The sequence below is a fragment of the Ostrinia nubilalis genome, chromosome 20 (genome assembly GCF_963855985.1).
Source record: "Ostrinia nubilalis chromosome 20, ilOstNubi1.1, whole genome shotgun sequence".
NCBI lineage: Eukaryota > Metazoa > Arthropoda > Insecta > Lepidoptera > Crambidae > Ostrinia > Ostrinia nubilalis.
The window spans coordinates 8,121,190-8,139,565 of NC_087107.1; the positions used below are offsets into that span (position 1 = coordinate 8,121,190).

The 18,376-nt window shown below is 46.4% G+C and overlaps 2 protein-coding genes across 2 annotated transcripts in view; one reads left to right on the forward strand and one right to left on the reverse strand.

The window, feature by feature from the left end:
• The window catches only part of LOC135081883 (uncharacterized), a 64,727-nt gene extending 48,268 nt beyond the window's left edge, over nt 1-16,459 (forward strand). The window contains exons 33-58 of the mRNA XM_063976667.1: nt 530-761; nt 898-1,068; nt 1,205-1,378; nt 1,515-1,688; nt 1,825-1,992; nt 2,129-2,302; nt 2,439-2,612; nt 2,749-2,922; nt 3,059-3,232; nt 3,369-3,542; nt 3,679-3,852; nt 3,989-4,162; nt 4,299-4,472; nt 4,609-4,782; nt 4,919-5,092; nt 5,229-5,402; nt 5,539-5,712; nt 5,849-6,022; nt 6,159-6,332; nt 6,469-6,642; nt 6,779-6,952; nt 7,089-7,259; nt 7,396-7,569; nt 7,706-7,835; nt 8,584-8,704; nt 10,170-16,459. Coding sequence (XP_063832737.1) covers nt 530-761; nt 898-1,068; nt 1,205-1,378; nt 1,515-1,688; nt 1,825-1,992; nt 2,129-2,302; nt 2,439-2,612; nt 2,749-2,922; nt 3,059-3,232; nt 3,369-3,542; nt 3,679-3,852; nt 3,989-4,162; nt 4,299-4,472; nt 4,609-4,782; nt 4,919-5,092; nt 5,229-5,402; nt 5,539-5,712; nt 5,849-6,022; nt 6,159-6,332; nt 6,469-6,642; nt 6,779-6,952; nt 7,089-7,259; nt 7,396-7,569; nt 7,706-7,835; nt 8,584-8,704; nt 10,170-10,225 — 4,355 coding nt within the window. The 3' untranslated portion in view covers nt 10,226-16,459. The remainder of the gene's footprint in view (nt 1-529; nt 762-897; nt 1,069-1,204; nt 1,379-1,514; nt 1,689-1,824; nt 1,993-2,128; nt 2,303-2,438; nt 2,613-2,748; nt 2,923-3,058; nt 3,233-3,368; nt 3,543-3,678; nt 3,853-3,988; nt 4,163-4,298; nt 4,473-4,608; nt 4,783-4,918; nt 5,093-5,228; nt 5,403-5,538; nt 5,713-5,848; nt 6,023-6,158; nt 6,333-6,468; nt 6,643-6,778; nt 6,953-7,088; nt 7,260-7,395; nt 7,570-7,705; nt 7,836-8,583; nt 8,705-10,169) is intronic.
• On the reverse strand, nt 16,456-17,628 carry LOC135081598 (distal membrane-arm assembly complex protein 2). Its single transcript, XM_063976344.1, has 2 exons — nt 17,061-17,628; nt 16,456-16,978 (listed from the first exon to the last, which is right to left on the reverse strand). Exons 1-2 carry the CDS (start codon nt 17,468-17,470, stop codon nt 16,549-16,551), a joined length of 840 nt encoding a protein of 279 aa, XP_063832414.1. The 5' UTR covers nt 17,471-17,628; the 3' UTR covers nt 16,456-16,548.
• Nucleotides 17,629-18,376: the final 748 nt, after the last annotated feature.

An 18,376-nucleotide genomic window follows, 5' to 3' on the forward strand; every position in this document is an offset into this window, starting at 1 on the left:
TCAATTCGACCCGTATGTTTTTTTTTTTCTATGTTTGTTACGCGATAACTCCGCCAATTATGAACCGATTTGAACAAATCTTTTTTCTGCGTATAGGTAATACCTCAAGGGTGGTCCCATTTAAATTTAATAATAGAAAAAACAACCCCCAAGGGTGGAAAATTGGGGATGAACTTTTTTATACGCAATATCTCCGCCGATTATAAATCAATTTGAACGATTATTTTTTTGTTGAATAGGTATTATCAAAAGGGTGGTTTCATGCGAATTTGAAGAAAATATTTCACCCCCAAGGGTGGAAAACTGGGGATGAACTTTTTTATACCCAATATTTTCAATTTTTAGTTTTTTTTTGTGTTCACGCATTTGAAGTCGGTTTTATTTTTTAAAAAAGTTAATTATTTCTTCTTCCATTATTATGTGCCACTGTCATGTCTATGTAATTGAATGCATTGTAGTAAATGCATCTTTCTTTCTTTCATCGCGTTTGCCCTTGAAGCGGTTACAAACATTGGTGTTTTCTGTTTAGGTTCGGAGAGCCTCGACGAGATGTCGCCGCGCACGCCGTGCTCGGGCAGCGCGTGCGCGCCGGCGGGCGCGTGCGGCGCGCGCGGCGAGGCCGGCCACCGCCGCGTGCTCGAGCAGCGCCGCAACCTCGTGCTCAAGCTCTTCAAGGAGCAGGGCATGTTCCCCAGCTCGCAGGCCACCACCAACTTCCAGGTCAGTCCTACTGATGTGGCAGGCTGCGGTGCGATGACGGAGTGACGTCACCCGCCGGCCACCGCCGCGTGCTCGAGCAGCGCCGCAACCTCGTGCTCAAGCTCTTCAAGGAGCAGGGCATGTTCCCCAGCTCGCAGGCCACCACCAACTTCCAGGTCAGTCCTACTGATGTGGCAGGCTGCGGTGCGATGACGGAGTGACGTCACCCGCCGGCCACCGCCGCGTGCTCGAGCAGCGCCGCAACCTCGTGCTCAAGCTCTTCAAGGAGCAGGGCATGTTCCCCAGCTCGCAGGCCACCACCAACTTCCAGGTCAGTCCTACTGATGTGGCAGGCTGCGGTGTGACGGAGTGACGTCACCCGCCGGCCACCGCCGCGTGCTCGAGCAGCGCCGCAACCTCGTGCTCAAGCTCTTCAAGGAGCAGGGCATGTTCCCCAGCTCGCAGGCCACCACCAACTTCCAGGTCAGTCCTACTGATGTGGCAGGCTGCGGTGCGATGACGGAGTGACGTCACCCGCCGGCCACCGCCGCGTGCTCGAGCAGCGCCGCAACCTCGTGCTCAAGCTCTTCAAGGAGCAGGGCATGTTCCCCAGCTCGCAGGCCACCACCAACTTCCAGGTCAGTCCTACTGATGTGGCAGGCTGCGGTGCGATGACGGAGTGACGTCACCCGCCGGCCACCGCCGCGTGCTCGAGCAGCGCCGCAACCTCGTGCTCAAGCTCTTCAAGGAGCAGGGCATGTTCCCCAGCTCGCAGGCCACCACCAACTTCCAGGTCAGTCCTACTGATGTGGCAGGCTGCGGTGCGATGACGGAGTGACGTCACCCGCCGGCCACCGCCGCGTGCTCGAGCAGCGCCGCAACCTCGTGCTCAAGCTCTTCAAGGAGCAGGGCATGTTCCCCAGCTCGCAGGCCACCACCAACTTCCAGGTCAGTCCTACTGATGTGGCAGGCTGCGGTGCGATGACGGAGTGACGTCACCCGCCGGCCACCGCCGCGTGCTCGAGCAGCGCCGCAACCTCGTGCTCAAGCTCTTCAAGGAGCAGGGCATGTTCCCCAGCTCGCAGGCCACCACCAACTTCCAGGTCAGTCCTACTGATGTGGCAGGCTGCGGTGTGACGGAGTGACGTCACCCGCCGGCCACCGCCGCGTGCTCGAGCAGCGCCGCAACCTCGTGCTCAAGCTCTTCAAGGAGCAGGGCATGTTCCCCAGCTCGCAGGCCACCACCAACTTCCAGGTCAGTCCTACTGATGTGGCAGGCTGCGGTGTGACGGAGTGACGTCACCCGCCGGCCACCGCCGCGTGCTCGAGCAGCGCCGCAACCTCGTGCTCAAGCTCTTCAAGGAGCAGGGCATGTTCCCCAGCTCGCAGGCCACCACCAACTTCCAGGTCAGTCCTACTGATGTGGCAGGCTGCGGTGCGATGACGGAGTGACGTCACCCGCCGGCCACCGCCGCGTGCTCGAGCAGCGCCGCAACCTCGTGCTCAAGCTCTTCAAGGAGCAGGGCATGTTCCCCAGCTCGCAGGCCACCACCAACTTCCAGGTCAGTCCTACTGATGTGGCAGGCTGCGGTGCGATGACGGAGTGACGTCACCCGCCGGCCACCGCCGCGTGCTCGAGCAGCGCCGCAACCTCGTGCTCAAGCTCTTCAAGGAGCAGGGCATGTTCCCCAGCTCGCAGGCCACCACCAACTTCCAGGTCAGTCCTACTGATGTGGCAGGCTGCGGTGCGATGACGGAGTGACGTCACCCGCCGGCCACCGCCGCGTGCTCGAGCAGCGCCGCAACCTCGTGCTCAAGCTCTTCAAGGAGCAGGGCATGTTCCCCAGCTCGCAGGCCACCACCAACTTCCAGGTCAGTCCTACTGATGTGGCAGGCTGCGGTGCGATGACGGAGTGACGTCACCCGCCGGCCACCGCCGCGTGCTCGAGCAGCGCCGCAACCTCGTGCTCAAGCTCTTCAAGGAGCAGGGCATGTTCCCCAGCTCGCAGGCCACCACCAACTTCCAGGTCAGTCCTACTGATGTGGCAGGCTGCGGTGCGATGACGGAGTGACGTCACCCGCCGGCCACCGCCGCGTGCTCGAGCAGCGCCGCAACCTCGTGCTCAAGCTCTTCAAGGAGCAGGGCATGTTCCCCAGCTCGCAGGCCACCACCAACTTCCAGGTCAGTCCTACTGATGTGGCAGGCTGCGGTGCGATGACGGAGTGACGTCACCCGCCGGCCACCGCCGCGTGCTCGAGCAGCGCCGCAACCTCGTGCTCAAGCTCTTCAAGGAGCAGGGCATGTTCCCCAGCTCGCAGGCCACCACCAACTTCCAGGTCAGTCCTACTGATGTGGCAGGCTGCGGTGCGATGACGGAGTGACGTCACCCGCCGGCCACCGCCGCGTGCTCGAGCAGCGCCGCAACCTCGTGCTCAAGCTCTTCAAGGAGCAGGGCATGTTCCCCAGCTCGCAGGCCACCACCAACTTCCAGGTCAGTCCTACTGATGTGGCAGGCTGCGGTGCGATGACGGAGTGACGTCACCCGCCGGCCACCGCCGCGTGCTCGAGCAGCGCCGCAACCTCGTGCTCAAGCTCTTCAAGGAGCAGGGCATGTTCCCCAGCTCGCAGGCCACCACCAACTTCCAGGTCAGTCCTACTGATGTGGCAGGCTGCGGTGCGATGACGGAGTGACGTCACCCGCCGGCCACCGCCGCGTGCTCGAGCAGCGCCGCAACCTCGTGCTCAAGCTCTTCAAGGAGCAGGGCATGTTCCCCAGCTCGCAGGCCACCACCAACTTCCAGGTCAGTCCTACTGATGTGGCAGGCTGCGGTGCGATGACGGAGTGACGTCACCCGCCGGCCACCGCCGCGTGCTCGAGCAGCGCCGCAACCTCGTGCTCAAGCTCTTCAAGGAGCAGGGCATGTTCCCCAGCTCGCAGGCCACCACCAACTTCCAGGTCAGTCCTACTGATGTGGCAGGCTGCGGTGCGATGACGGAGTGACGTCACCCGCCGGCCACCGCCGCGTGCTCGAGCAGCGCCGCAACCTCGTGCTCAAGCTCTTCAAGGAGCAGGGCATGTTCCCCAGCTCGCAGGCCACCACCAACTTCCAGGTCAGTCCTACTGATGTGGCAGGCTGCGGTGCGATGACGGAGTGACGTCACCCGCCGGCCACCGCCGCGTGCTCGAGCAGCGCCGCAACCTCGTGCTCAAGCTCTTCAAGGAGCAGGGCATGTTCCCCAGCTCGCAGGCCACCACCAACTTCCAGGTCAGTCCTACTGATGTGGCAGGCTGCGGTGCGATGACGGAGTGACGTCACCCGCCGGCCACCGCCGCGTGCTCGAGCAGCGCCGCAACCTCGTGCTCAAGCTCTTCAAGGAGCAGGGCATGTTCCCCAGCTCGCAGGCCACCACCAACTTCCAGGTCAGTCCTACTGATGTGGCAGGCTGCGGTGCGATGACGGAGTGACGTCACCCGCCGGCCACCGCCGCGTGCTCGAGCAGCGCCGCAACCTCGTGCTCAAGCTCTTCAAGGAGCAGGGCATGTTCCCCAGCTCGCAGGCCACCACCAACTTCCAGGTCAGTCCTACTGATGTGGCAGGCTGCGGTGCGATGACGGAGTGACGTCACCCGCCGGCCACCGCCGCGTGCTCGAGCAGCGCCGCAACCTCGTGCTCAAGCTCTTCAAGGAGCAGGGCATGTTCCCCAGCTCGCAGGCCACCACCAACTTCCAGGTCAGTCCTACTGATGTGGCAGGCTGCGGTGCGATGACGGAGTGACGTCACCCGCCGGCCACCGCCGCGTGCTCGAGCAGCGCCGCAACCTCGTGCTCAAGCTCTTCAAGGAGCAGGGCATGTTCCCCAGCTCGCAGGCCACCACCAACTTCCAGGTCAGTCCTACTGATGTGGCAGGCTGCGGTGCGATGACGGAGTGACGTCACCCGCCGGCCACCGCCGCGTGCTCGAGCAGCGCCGCAACCTCGTGCTCAAGCTCTTCAAGGAGCAGGGCATGTTCCCCAGCTCGCAGGCCACCACCAACTTCCAGGTCAGTCCTACTGATGTGGCAGGCTGCGGTGCGATGACGGAGTGACGTCACCCGCCGGCCACCGCCGCGTGCTCGAGCAGCGCCGCAACCTCGTGCTCAAGCTCTTCAAGGAGCAGGGCATGTTCCCCAGCTCGCAGGCCACCACCAACTTCCAGGTCAGTCCTACTGATGTGGCAGGCTGCGGTGCGATGACGGAGTGACGTCACCCGCCGGCCACCGCCGCGTGCTCGAGCAGCGCCGCAACCTCGTGCTCAAGCTCTTCAAGGAGCAGGGCATGTTCCCCAGCTCGCAGGCCACCACCAACTTCCAGGTCAGTCCTACTGATGTGGCAGGCTGCGGTGCGATGACGGAGTGACGTCACCCGCCGGCCACCGCCGCGTGCTCGAGCAGCGCCGCAACCTCGTGCTCAAGCTCTTCAAGGAGCAGGGCATGTTCCCCAGCTCGCAGGCCACCACCAACTTCCAGGTCAGTCCTACTGATGTGGCAGGCTGCGGTGCGATGACGGAGTGACGTCACCCGCCGGCCACCGCCGCGTGCTCGAGCAGCGCCGCAACCTCGTGCTCAAGCTCTTCAAGGAGCAGGGCATGTTCCCCAGCTCGCAGGCCACCACCAACTTCCAGGTCAGTCCTACTGATGTGGCAGGCTGCGGTGCGATGACGGAGTGACGTCACCCGCCGGCCACCGCCGCGTGCTCGAGCAGCGCCGCAACCTCGTGCTCAAGCTCTTCAAGGAGCAGGGCATGTTCCCCAGCTCGCAGGCCACCACCAACTTCCAGGTCAGTCCTACTGATGTGGCAGGCTGCGGTGCGATGACGGAGTGACGTCACCCGCCGGCCACCGCCGCGTGCTCGAGCAGCGCCGCAACCTCGTGCTCAAACTCTTCAAGGAGCAGGGCATGTTCCCCAGCTCGCAGGCCACCACCAACTTCCAGGTCAGTCCTACTGATGTGGCAGGCTGCGGTGCGATGACGGAGTGACGTCACCCGCCGGCCACCGCCGCGTGCTCGAGCAGCGCCGCAACCTCGTGCTCAAACTCTTCAAGGAGCAGGGCATGTTCCCCAGCTCGCAGGCCACCACCAACTTCCAGGTCAGTCCTACTGATGTGGCAGGCTGCGGTGCGATGACGGAGTGACGTCACCCGCCGGCCACCGCCGCGTGCTCGAGCAGCGCCGCAACCTCGTGCTCAAACTCTTCAAGGAGCAGGGCATGTTCCCCAGCTCGCAGGCCACCACCAACTTCCAGGTCAGTCCTACTGATGTGGCAGGCTGCGGTGCGATGACGGAGTGACGTCACCCGCCGGCCACCGCCGCGTGCTCGAGCAGCGCCGCAACCTCGTGCTCAAACTCTTCAAGGAGCAGGGCATGTTCCCCAGCTCGCAGGCCACCACCAACTTCCAGGTCAGTCCTACTGATGTGGCAGGCTGCGGTGCGATGACGGAGTGACGTCACCCGCCGGCCACCGCCGCGTGCTCGAGCAGCGCCGCAACCTCGTGCTCAAACTCTTCAAGGAGCAGGGCATGTTCCCCAGCTCGCAGGCCACCACCAACTTCCAGGTCAGTCCTACTGATGTGGCAGGCTGCGGTGCGATGACGGAGTGACGTCACCCGCCGGCCACCGCCGCGTGCTCGAGCAGCGCCGCAACCTCGTGCTCAAGCTCTTCAAGGAGCAGGGCATGTTCCCCAGCTCGCAGGCCACCACCAACTTCCAGGTCAGTCCTACTGATGTGGCAGGCTGCGGTGCGATGACGGAGTGACGTCACCCGCCGGCCACCGCCGCGTGCTCGAGCAGCGCCGCAACCTCGTGCTCAAGCTCTTCAAGGAGCAGGGCATGTTCCCCAGCTCGCAGGCCACCACCAACTTCCAGGTCAGTCCTACTGATGTGGCAGGCTGCGGTGCGATGACGGAGTGACGTCACCCGCCGGCCACCGCCGCGTGCTCGAGCAGCGCCGCAACCTCGTGCTCAAGCTCTTCAAGGAGCAGGGCATGTTCCCCAGCTCGCAGGCCACCACCAACTTCCAGGTCAGTCCTACTGATGTGGCAGGCTGCGGTGCGATGACGGAGTGACGTCACCCGCCGGCCACCGCCGCGTGCTCGAGCAGCGCCGCAACCTCGTGCTCAAGCTCTTCAAGGAGCAGGGCATGTTCCCCAGCTCGCAGGCCACCACCAACTTCCAGGTCAGTCCTACTGATGTGGCAGGCTGCGGTGCGATGACGGAGTGACGTCACCCGCCGGCCACCGCCGCGTGCTCGAGCAGCGCCGCAACCTCGTGCTCAAGCTCTTCAAGGAGCAGGGCATGTTCCCCAGCTCGCAGGCCACCACCAACTTCCAGGTCAGTCCTACTGATGTGGCAGGCTGCGGTGTGACGGAGTGACGTCACCCGCCGGCCACCGCCGCGTGCTCGAGCAGCGCCGCAACCTCGTGCTCAAGCTCTTCAAGGAGCAGGGCATGTTCCCCAGCTCGCAGGCCACCACCAACTTCCAGGTCAGTCCTACTGATGTGGCAGGCTGCGGTGCGATGACGGAGTGACGTCACCCGCCGGCCACCGCCGCGTGCTCGAGCAGCGCCGCAACCTCGTGCTCAAGCTCTTCAAGGAGCAGGGCATGTTCCCCAGCTCGCAGGCCACCACCAACTTCCAGGTCAGTCCTACTGATGTGGCAGGCTGCGGTGCGATGACGGAGTGACGTCACCCGCCGGCCACCGCCGCGTGCTCGAGCAGCGCCGCAACCTCGTGCTCAAGCTCTTCAAGGAGCAGGGCATGTTCCCCAGCTCGCAGGCCACCACCAACTTCCAGGTCAGTCCTACTGATGTGGCAGGCTGCGGTGCGATGACGGAGTGACGTCACCCGCCGGCCACCGCCGCGTGCTCGAGCAGCGCCGCAACCTCGTGCTCAAGCTCTTCAAGGAGCAGGGCATGTTCCCCAGCTCGCAGGCCACCACCAACTTCCAGGTCAGTCCTACTGATGTGGCAGGCTGCGGTGTGACGGAGTGACGTCACCCGCCGGCCACCGCCGCGTGCTCGAGCAGCGCCGCAACCTCGTGCTCAAGCTCTTCAAGGAGCAGGGCATGTTCCCCAGCTCGCAGGCCACCACCAACTTCCAGGTCAGTTCTTGATTCCAGGTCAATCATTATATCTGATTGTGCGACGTCACCCTAGACAAGGGAATATGCTTGGTTGTCGTATCTGCAAAGAGCAGGACATGTTTCCTAGCTCGCAGGCCATTACCAACTTCCAGGCGAGATGATGAGACTGTTTTAGGTGATAGAGAGGTCCTGTCGCAAAGAGCTGGGCATATATTTCCTAGCTCGCAAGCCACCAACTTCCAGTTGAATCCTATTGATGTGACAGGCTCTTTTTGCAAGGAGCAGGACATGTTTCCTGGTTCGCAGGCTACCACCAACTTCCAGGTCAGTTAGTGAGACGGTTTTAGGTGATATAGGGTCCTATCTGCATAGAGCTGGTCATGTTTCCTAACCAGCAGGCTACTTCTAACTTTCAAGCCAGTTGCTGTGATTGGTTTTGAGTTACCGGCGTTTTTAGGCAACTGGCCCAAGATCGAAGATCTCAAGAAGGTGATCTCGAAGAGCGAGAATCGCTGTCTGTCTCTTAACGGGCTGAAAGTCATGATCCGTAAGAGGTATATTCGTGAAATGTTCTCAAAGTAAGGTCTCATATGGTCGCTGTAATAAAAGTCAACTGGTAGCTCCATGGAATGAATGTCTAGAAAAGATAGCAGGCAGGAGCTACAAACGGTCAAAATTATCAAAATAATGTCCCAGTCCCTCTAATTATATTTTGCTACCATACTTTGTACTTTTTCCACAACTTACATACTATTTTACTCCGCAGGCCACTCACATGGACATATTCCCGACGAAGATGTCGCTGCAGCTAAAGATCCGGGAGGTGCGGCAGAAACTCATGGCGCAGTCCAACCTCACGCCACACTCGGAGGTCAACACGCCCACAAGTGAGTTACTAAACTATTTTACTGTTTGTTTGTTTCTTTTCAAAGACGGCCACTTTCCACGACGACTGGTCCTGCGCTGTACGCATCTGGTGCCTTCCCGCGAAATTTAATAAATAATATAATAAATTCTTTATTGACATAAAGTGTTACACTAAAACATACAACACAGTAATGAATGTAGATAACAACAATCTAGAACATAAGCATAAACATTTCACTGCTTGTTCATTCTTCGTTTCTCAAACAAAAGATGTCCTTTGCTGAAAAAAGGCCTTTCCACAACTACCGGTCCTGCGTTTCCCACGACGTTCACGAGATTGCCGGAGGCTTTATCGTCTTCTATAGTCTATCCAATATAGCTTGATTAGAATGACGGCTGTCAAACGAATGTGACTAGTGCTGGGTATGTTTCGTACGGTTCACATAGATGTATCGATAAGTTTTCGAAAAAATGATATAAAAAAATGCACTCAATTTTTCTTTATATCTTCATTCATAAAAATGTCAATTATGATTTAAATTTAAAGACAGTAAAATTTAAAATCCATGTCAAGGGTGTACAACCTAAGTTGTAGTCATTATCATCAGTGTTCTTCAGTGGTTTTTTCCTCTCGCTAGAGGGCGGTGGGCATCTCTTCTAGAGCAACGGTGCTATGAATACCCAAAAAATTACCGGTGATTGATTTGCGATGTTTGATTATCTAAGAATGAAATGTTTTTTGGTTTTTAATAGTGAACATTTAGAAAAACGTATAACTTTACTTAAATATGTTGAAAAATGAGTTAGAAAAAATATTTGTTAAATATGTTAAAAAAATAGTTTTAATTTAATATGACATTTGTCGATATGTCCCAACACTAACATTTTTGTAACTCGAGATAACCTTGTAGAGACGTCGTTAATACTCTAGCTTGATTTTTATAATTTCGAATTACTACTTATTGGTGTAATTTAACGCTGCATTTACACGAAATTAACATTTTTATCGGAAGCACTGTCGTCGAAAATATTGTTTGTAGGTCAGACGTGAATTATTTCTTGTCCGCCAATATTTAGCTCTCATTGATCGCTACTACAAAGTTATGTCGTTACTTTTGATGGCAGCTGTCATTCTAATCAAGCTATATTGGATAGACTATAGTCTGCAATTACCACTCGAGAACTTTTCAGCCCCAACAACCATCAGTTCTATTTTGCACCACAGCTATTTTATTGTTCACAGATATAATAATTTTACATTAGGCGCATGCGCAGCGCAAGATTTTAAGAACTATTAAAACGCCGTCCTCCATAGCTTGTAACGTTTGAAAGTTAACGGATAGAAAAATACTGAGTTTTTTCCCGAAGTGGGGATAGAACAATCTATATTTGGGGCGTGTATAAGCGACCTGGAAAGGGCCTAGGTACTGAATAAAATCTTTTATCTTTGATAATAACTCAATTAATTTTGGTCTCGTATTTCAGATGTGAATTCTCCGATCGTGTCGGCCGCACTGCAGCCGACCTCTACGGCCAGTTAGCGATGTGGGTATACCATCTCCATTGTCGTGCAGGAATAGGCAATACTATTCAGTTGTTGACGCTTTAGCTATTCTTCTCTTTAGTTTATTAAGGTACCTCTACATAAGTCACATTATATGGTCCCTTACTTATTTTCGGCCTTCGACTCAGCTAGATTCGATATACAACTTTACTGCGTTGTATTAAGGTTCGCGAACATCTGTCAGCTACTTCTCCAATGCCAATTGATATTGTAGTATGACCGAGTCACTGATACTTTCTTCTGGCGAGTCTATAAATATTGAGTAATAAATAGTTAAAGTGTCAACAGCTGAATATTTAGAATAATTCTGTTTGTAACAGATACCTTTGTGCAATGGAGTTGTGAGATTTTCGAGTGTTCTATCTTATAGTGATCACTTATTTTATAATACATACTTCGATGCTTGATGGCATTTAAATTATACGATTCTATTCTTCGTAGTAAATCTATCACTTTAAGAAATTTTGGACATAATAGAAAAAACAAAAAAATGTATGTTGAGATGTTATTATGACGAATGAAAGGTCCGAAGTCGCATATCATTTGTTTTGTTTATCAACGTGAACTGACGTTCTTCCAAATTCGGAGTGATTGGTGGAGTGGGTGGGTGCCTTTGATTTGCGAGAAAGACAATTATTTTATTTTGGTGTTAAATCGTAATTTTAGGTTATTTCTATCATCGTAGCTATTCCTTAGCACTTCGACATTTATGTCAGTAAAATTTAAGATATAGCGGTTAATACTTATGAATGTGGAATTAATTAACGTTTCAGAAGCGAATATTAAAATGAATTCTTCGCTTTCACATCTGGACAAGCATTTCATTGATTCAATTGTTCAGACTAAACATAAAAACACAAAAAAATATCGTAATTAATCATAATCTTTGTTATCGCGGTTGTAGGCGTCTGACGTATTCATATAGGTTGCAGGTAGTATTGTACCAGAAAAGGTGTTGAGTGCCATCGGAATATTTACCGGAAGGCAATATTAAATAATTACAAGTAGCTAGGTAATTTTGATGAGAAGTTTTATAATATTTAATATCGAATTTTTTTAATTCTTAACATTCAGTTTTCGTTTTTTATAATGTTTTACACCTTGACATCTTTGAGGTACTTATGTTTTTATATCATCCATATTTATTTCGGTAAAGTTAGCACGTTACTCACTATAGGCACGATCTCAATATATTTGTGTAAATATGTAAGTCCTATACTCGTAGTTGACTGGTGTATGTCAGGTTGTGTATTTTGCGTTTGTGTTATGTGAAGTTTGTATCATTTTGTTAGTGTATAGTGTATTCCATTGTTGCTTCTGCTATTATAGTATAGTGTAGCGACATCGATCTTGATGTACAGTCCACAGCACATCACCCTACCCCAAAATGGTATTTGCTCAATTGATTTTGAACATAATGCAAATGATATAAAGATCAAAATCAATTGGGAATATCGGTCATGCTATAGGAGGTTCATGTGCTGTAAACTGTACTATCATCACAGTACTTTTAACTCGACTGTCCGATATAAGACGTCACACTTGTGAGTTTTTATGAAACGAAAAATCCCGACTGCAATTTGTTAATTTTGCGATGATTTAACGAAACTGAAGCCTAATTTGAAACTAATTCGATCCGAGTAGGTATTATGTAGGGATAAGTTCAGATTATTATGTATATCGTAAGCTTCGTTTACAGTTCCAATTAAAAACGCCTGACTCCTTTCAATGCTTTATACGAAATGTGTGTTCCGAACAGTTTCTGTTTCGGGCCTAGACCATGAGCTATATTTAGTATCGCTACCACTTCAACATTGATTTATTATTTAATGATTCCTTAAGAAAATGCTGCATTTATATATATAAATATCACGTTGTTTGCGACTGTTCCGTCAGACAAAAGTAAAAGACGCACACGTCACTGGCCTCGTTTTAACATTGACTAATCTATGCGGAGTGTGACAGAGAGAGGATGATCTGTGTATTGGTAAAGAGGGAGATAGAACATGGTGCGTATTCATTATTATTTAAGTGTCTTATTTTCAATTGTTTCTATTTATGTTGTGATGTTGGTCTTCCACATGTTTAAGAAATTTTCATTTTATTAGATAAATATCTACTTATTATTTGTATGTACAGTGACTTACGTTAAGTATTCGTTTTTGGATGCCATGTTGTAACGAGCATTATTATATTACATTATTATATTGTAATAATAAATATATAAGTTTCGGAAGAAAGTCAATATCTTACGTGTTTCTACAAGTAAGTGCAAACATTGTTCTGAACCAACACAACAACAGCGGTATACAAGCTCAAATCATTACTGACACTAGGTAAATCAATATTTATACATATAATAATCTCATTGTAAATATTAGATTTATTTTAAACTAGTGTTAAGAGTTCCCGGCTCTCAAAGTAATTAAGGTTTTATTTAGATAATGCTAATTATAGATAAAAGATGAAAAATATATAATTTATACTTGAAAATTTCGGCCAATACAAATGTTATGTATATCAAAATTGTATTTTTAAATGATCTCTTCGGCGTAAATAGTATTTAGATAATTGCTTTAGGAGTCCGGAAGTAAAATGAATTTATTAAAAGTATAAATGTAAGAGATATTTTCGCACTGTTAAATAATATAATCTTGATAGTTGTGTAGTCGGGGCTACCATGTCCTGACACTACGTTCGTTTGTCGTTAGAGTTAAGCAGGACCACTTCACAAAAGATTTCGATATTTCGAATCTATCTGTCTCTTTTTACAGATGCTATTCTAGCTTGTGTGAGAGAGACGTATAGAGTCAAATATTTGGAACAGTTTGGCGGAGTTGGTCCTTCATAACTAATTATAAGACTAACTGCAGTCTGAATGTTATTATTTTCTTATTTACTGACTCCGACAGAGGGTTTCAGCGACCAGTGGTATTCTAAAGAAATAGTCTCACTCGCCGGTATCATGAAAGGTCATTCAAATTCTTCAATCTGTTCAGATTCAAGCTGGTGATTGGTCTAACTGCTGAACTTTAACCAACTATAATATTAAGTCTATTCTTGAGATTGAAGTATGTTTTGAAGATCGTTTCAGAATACAGGCCTAATAGTTATTTTCTAAATTTCTATTGGTCTATTACTAATTCTTTGATATCCGCTGGCTGTGACCATAATCAGTCTATGTAGAATGTAATATTCAAGACTGTGCTATCAAAATAAGGTACAAAACTGCCGATACTACGTAGTGTTAGGGCCTGGTACCATCTCCGCGTAGTCAATTGGTCATGTCATATACACTTTTCATACATACAACTGTTGTTACCAATTTAGACATACATGATTCAATCACACATTTGTTAACATTGTTATGTACTCTATTCTGAATTAATAAGACAGTTTTTATATAAAAAAATTCGGAATAAGTGATTATCTTATTTCTTTATATTTTTTAAATAATTAATTGCCTTTTAGTTTAGAATGGATAAACCTGAAGCATGGTCACACAGCAATATGAAAGACTTTTAACATTCAACAACACTATAATTACCTGTCGGTAACTTATCATATTAAGTACTATCTAAATAATAAATTATTTTCTCTTTTTACTATGTAATGCCTTTAGCTGCTTCCTAATTGTATAATTTAGCATCTATCATAGTAGCTTTCAGTGTGCACTGGATATCATCTATTTTCTGAGGCAATAAAATGAATACAAATTGTCATAATGAAAGCAATCGTGATAGAAGTTAAACTGGACAACTAGGGCTCTGGTTATTTAATATCAATTGTATTGTTGTTGACTACATCGAAATGTGTGAAGGTCTATTTGTATCAGATTACATTTAATAGAAATTAATTTTAATACACTTATTTTTAAATGTAAAGATTTGTAACGAATGATCCATAGATATGAATGACGTTTCATTAACATAATGGTAGTTTATTGATTTAGATAGTTCAGCAGTTACGTTGATTATGAGTATTTCTCAAAAAAAATGTACGTAACGAAACGGTAGTAACGAAATAGTAAGGCCATAAGGCTTGTTATACATTGGCGAAATATTGTGAATGCTCTTCATTTATTCAATTCGAAATATTTGTAAGTATGCACCCAAATACGGGGTAATATTAAGGGGTTAGAAATAAAATAAGGGAGTAATCATTCACACTATTTTAATAAAATTATTTTTGTTCCATCATTTTTATCCATTTTGAGTCGTTCTCTGTAAGCTTTTTGCCTTTCGGCATTGGTTTTTGGCGGCATTCCTAAAAAAACAAAAGAAGTAATCACATAAAAACGTAATCTAAATGATTTGATAATTTTTTGCTGGTGGCACTTCTGTAAAGCAGATAGTATCCAATCCTTTTGTTATTAACGCTCTATATTTTTTGAAATAAATTAAGTAGTGAATATTACTATGCTTAGTCAGGTAATAACAGTATACACTCAGCATTATGTTGTACTTTTTCGTAACGTAACGAAATTCGTAAAAAACGTAACGAAATATTAGACAAAATGAGATCAGAAACAAGTATTTTTTTGATAAAATTTGTTACAGCAAATATAAAAGCTTACTAAATGTTCGTACCACACGTATTACAAAAAATGGTTAAATGAAGACTTACCGTTCTATATAAAATCGCTGATTTTACTGCCTGTTACGAAAAAGTAATCCCACAAAACACACACGTTTTCACTAATTTTCGCGATAGATGTTATGGCGGAGACGTCAGGCCAACAGCCATTCAGAGTGCAGCTATTGTTGTCCGTGTAAAATAAATACGGAATTGTTCAGAAACCATGGGAAAGTAGAAATAAATCGTAACTAAAGAGTAAATAACGAAATAGTAAATGAGAGCGACTCATTTTGTTTTTTTGCTTTAAATTGCCAATTCATTATGACACCCCATAGAAAATCAATTTGATACAGAAACTGCGATTACTGTAGAACGATAATACAAAGAAATTTACAATAATTTAGTTACGTATCGCATTTTATGAAACAAAAACACATGAAAAAGGTAGGGTGGCAAACAGGTTTTTGTATGAAAGGTAAAAAAGGACTATTTTTAAAATATTTAAATATTTGGTAATAAGTAGGATTATAGTTATAATTCTTCGTTATCTTAAAGATTAATATTCATCCTTCAAAATTGTGTGTGTGTTTTTTTTGTGTGATGATTTATAAATATAAAACTTTTGAACTGTTTCAAAGCACACTTTTTTTTTTCAAAATGTACATTTTTTTTGAGAAATACTCTTATATATTTTAATCAATTAACATCTATAATTATGTGTGTTCACAGCACACAGTTTTTAATTTTCAGATGATTCACATATAATTATTTTATTACACAGATTTGTTGCAATATGTTTTTAACATAGAATAAAATTAACAAATTTTGTTTAACGGTTTATAATTGCAATGGTTTGTACTGAATGTTTCAATCTGTTTTAATACTGTCCATTACCTGATTTTAGAAGTTTGTTGAGGATACTTCAGTTTTGGAGTTATGTTGTGTTTTGAGTGAATGTATTTTTTCAGTGTGTTGTTGTAATAACAAATATGAAACAAATCTTAATGCAAGTAATAAGCTGCATATTATTAGTGCCTTATTGACTTTCAAAACTTAGTTATAAACAAACATGTTGTTTCGTTTGTTAAAAGTATTGTTTTTCGAGATTCCACTCCTAGGGTTTGTCAGTCAATAACAATGGATAATACGCAGTTTTCTTTATTAGACTGAATTTACTCTGTTGCATATAACATTTAGTGTTATATATTTTAAGAAATATTAGCAATTACCTGAAAAGGACATTTTTAATAAAGCATTTCATATTCGTTATTTATTTCTTCTACATAAGGCATTAGTCTAATTGTTTAGTCAAAATGTCGTAATTGTAAATATCTTGTTTAGAAGTTTTATTTAGATTTAAGTGTTCAATTTAATGTATGTTAGATTGAATTAGACAAAAAATCATCAGAGGAAATATCTGAAACAATAATAATCACATTACACATGATTTTCAAATGTTTAAGAATCCAACTAATGGACCAAATAAATGGCACTTAACTTAGACAATGTAATCACAAAACAAGAATCCATTGTGTGCAGGTATAGCGCATCACCCATAACATTGTGGACAGTTTGTTTAAGCATATTGGATCATTGTACGAACTTATGTTAAAATATAAAAACCTCGAAAACAGTATTGTATTTTATTTATTAACCTTTCTCACATTAAAAATAAATTAAACTATAGACAGGCAAAGATAGAATAGATAGTCCTTCTACATATTATTTAGATGGAGGAATTGCTTTTATAAGAATATTAGGGTTTTCTTCTTCCAACAATGATAATGCTGTTTGAAGCTTTATATCAGGTCCTGGATCTGTGATGACTAACATTTTGAGAGCTGACATCCTTGCTAATGCATATACACCTCCAACACAGAGGTTACAGCCGCTAATATCAAGAAATTCCAATGTTTTTCCAGTGAGGCCTGCTATTCGGTCTAAACACCACACATCTACATGTTTGTTGTGCTTAAGTGACAACCATCTTAAGAAATTAAGATTAGTTAAATTCTCAAGCCCTTCGTAACGAATTCCATTGTGATGGAAGTCGCTGCAGTCTATAGCTTCTACATAATAACCATCTGTAAAGGTATTGGGCAGTGTTAGATTTGTAATGTTCCCTCTTATCCATTCTGTTTTTCCCTTTAATCTGAAAAATAATACAAACAATGAAATAAATAAAAATTAATTTCTAAATTATTTATATGATCACGTCATGTAATCAAGCTTACCTTACTGCGGCATAACGATAACAGAAAAAATGTACTGCAGCCAGATTGGCTCCTAAAGTAGCTACTCGTTCAGGTATATACTTTTGATTTTCAATTTCTTGTAATTCTTTCATGCTGCTCCACCAATTTTTTATTTTCTGCCGTGTTACATTGGGAATTTGTGACAAAATAAACATAATATCTGGACTGGGATTTTTCTCCACGAAAACTGACAATTTGCTGGTAAATTCACCTTCCCTTTTCACCCAGGGTTTCCGCCAGTCGGGGTACTCCTGACCGTGGACCATGCGTGGTTTCTCACCCTCTTCATGGCGTTGGTAAATCGACTTTTCGTTTTTATCACAATAATAGCGCCTTGAGGTTATGGTGAGCGCTCTGTAAAGTATACTTGTTTTTGAGGTTAGCGCCATTATGTAATCTGTATGAGGATATCGACCATAATTTTACACCAGTAAATAACCCATACTTATTTGTTCAAAATATTAATAATTAAATTAAATAAAATGTTAGGAAATGAATTTGATTTATCAAATTCGTCTACCAAAATCTGCTGACTGACATTGACAAGTAGTGACTGACAGTGACACTGACAGTGAGTTTTTTAAATAAGTTCGAAAAGACACGGACAGGAACCATGCACATTTGAACAGTATTTTGTAATCTCCACAAGGCAAGGATTTATGTTTTATTTTTATACTATGGTTCAAGATAGTCTTCTCCAGTCGACTCAGTCTCAGATGGCTAGCTACTGTGTGTTTGCCAAAGGGGGAGACCAGATGAAGCGAGACATCGTACGATTGTAGATAATAGAGATGGATACAGTTCTCTGTATCCACTTTTCCGCTTCAATCGACGTGGACGCATCAACACTGCCAAGAGCGAAACGATTGAGAAGAGAACATATACTAACACCAAGTTCAATGCTGCTTACGGTAAATTTGAATTAATTAATCACCTAAATTGTTATGTTTAAATGGAAAAGAAGAAAGCATGCATATGTAGCTCTTATTTGCAGTCCTTTTCCTTTCGAAATCATTTTGAACGACACAGTTATAAGTAAATTACCCTCGAATTGGGCATTTGCCAATCAAATCCGTTGTTTGTTGTCAATTTTCAAAAAGCAAAATACGTGTAGCGACTTTCGATGACATGGCATTCAATTGCTCTCCCAATTCAACTCTCAATTTGCGTTCGTTAAAAATTACCTATATCCGAGTGCTTTTTGTAGATGTTTCATGCACAAACGACTCGAATGCACGTGATAATTCACAGCAGGTATAGCTAGTCCCAGTTGGATTTTACTTTAACTGCGTAAA

Excerpts from the sequence above, each read along its gene's own strand:
- LOC135081598 (XM_063976344.1), bottom strand. The coding sequence starts at position 17,470 with ATGGCGCTAACCTCAAAAACAAGTATACTTTACAGAGCGCTCACCATA. Across the intron at positions 16,979-17,060 it reads TATCGTTATGCCGCAGTAAG|ATTAAAGGGAAAAACAGAAT; the intron begins GTAAGCTTGATT and ends ATTATTTTTCAG.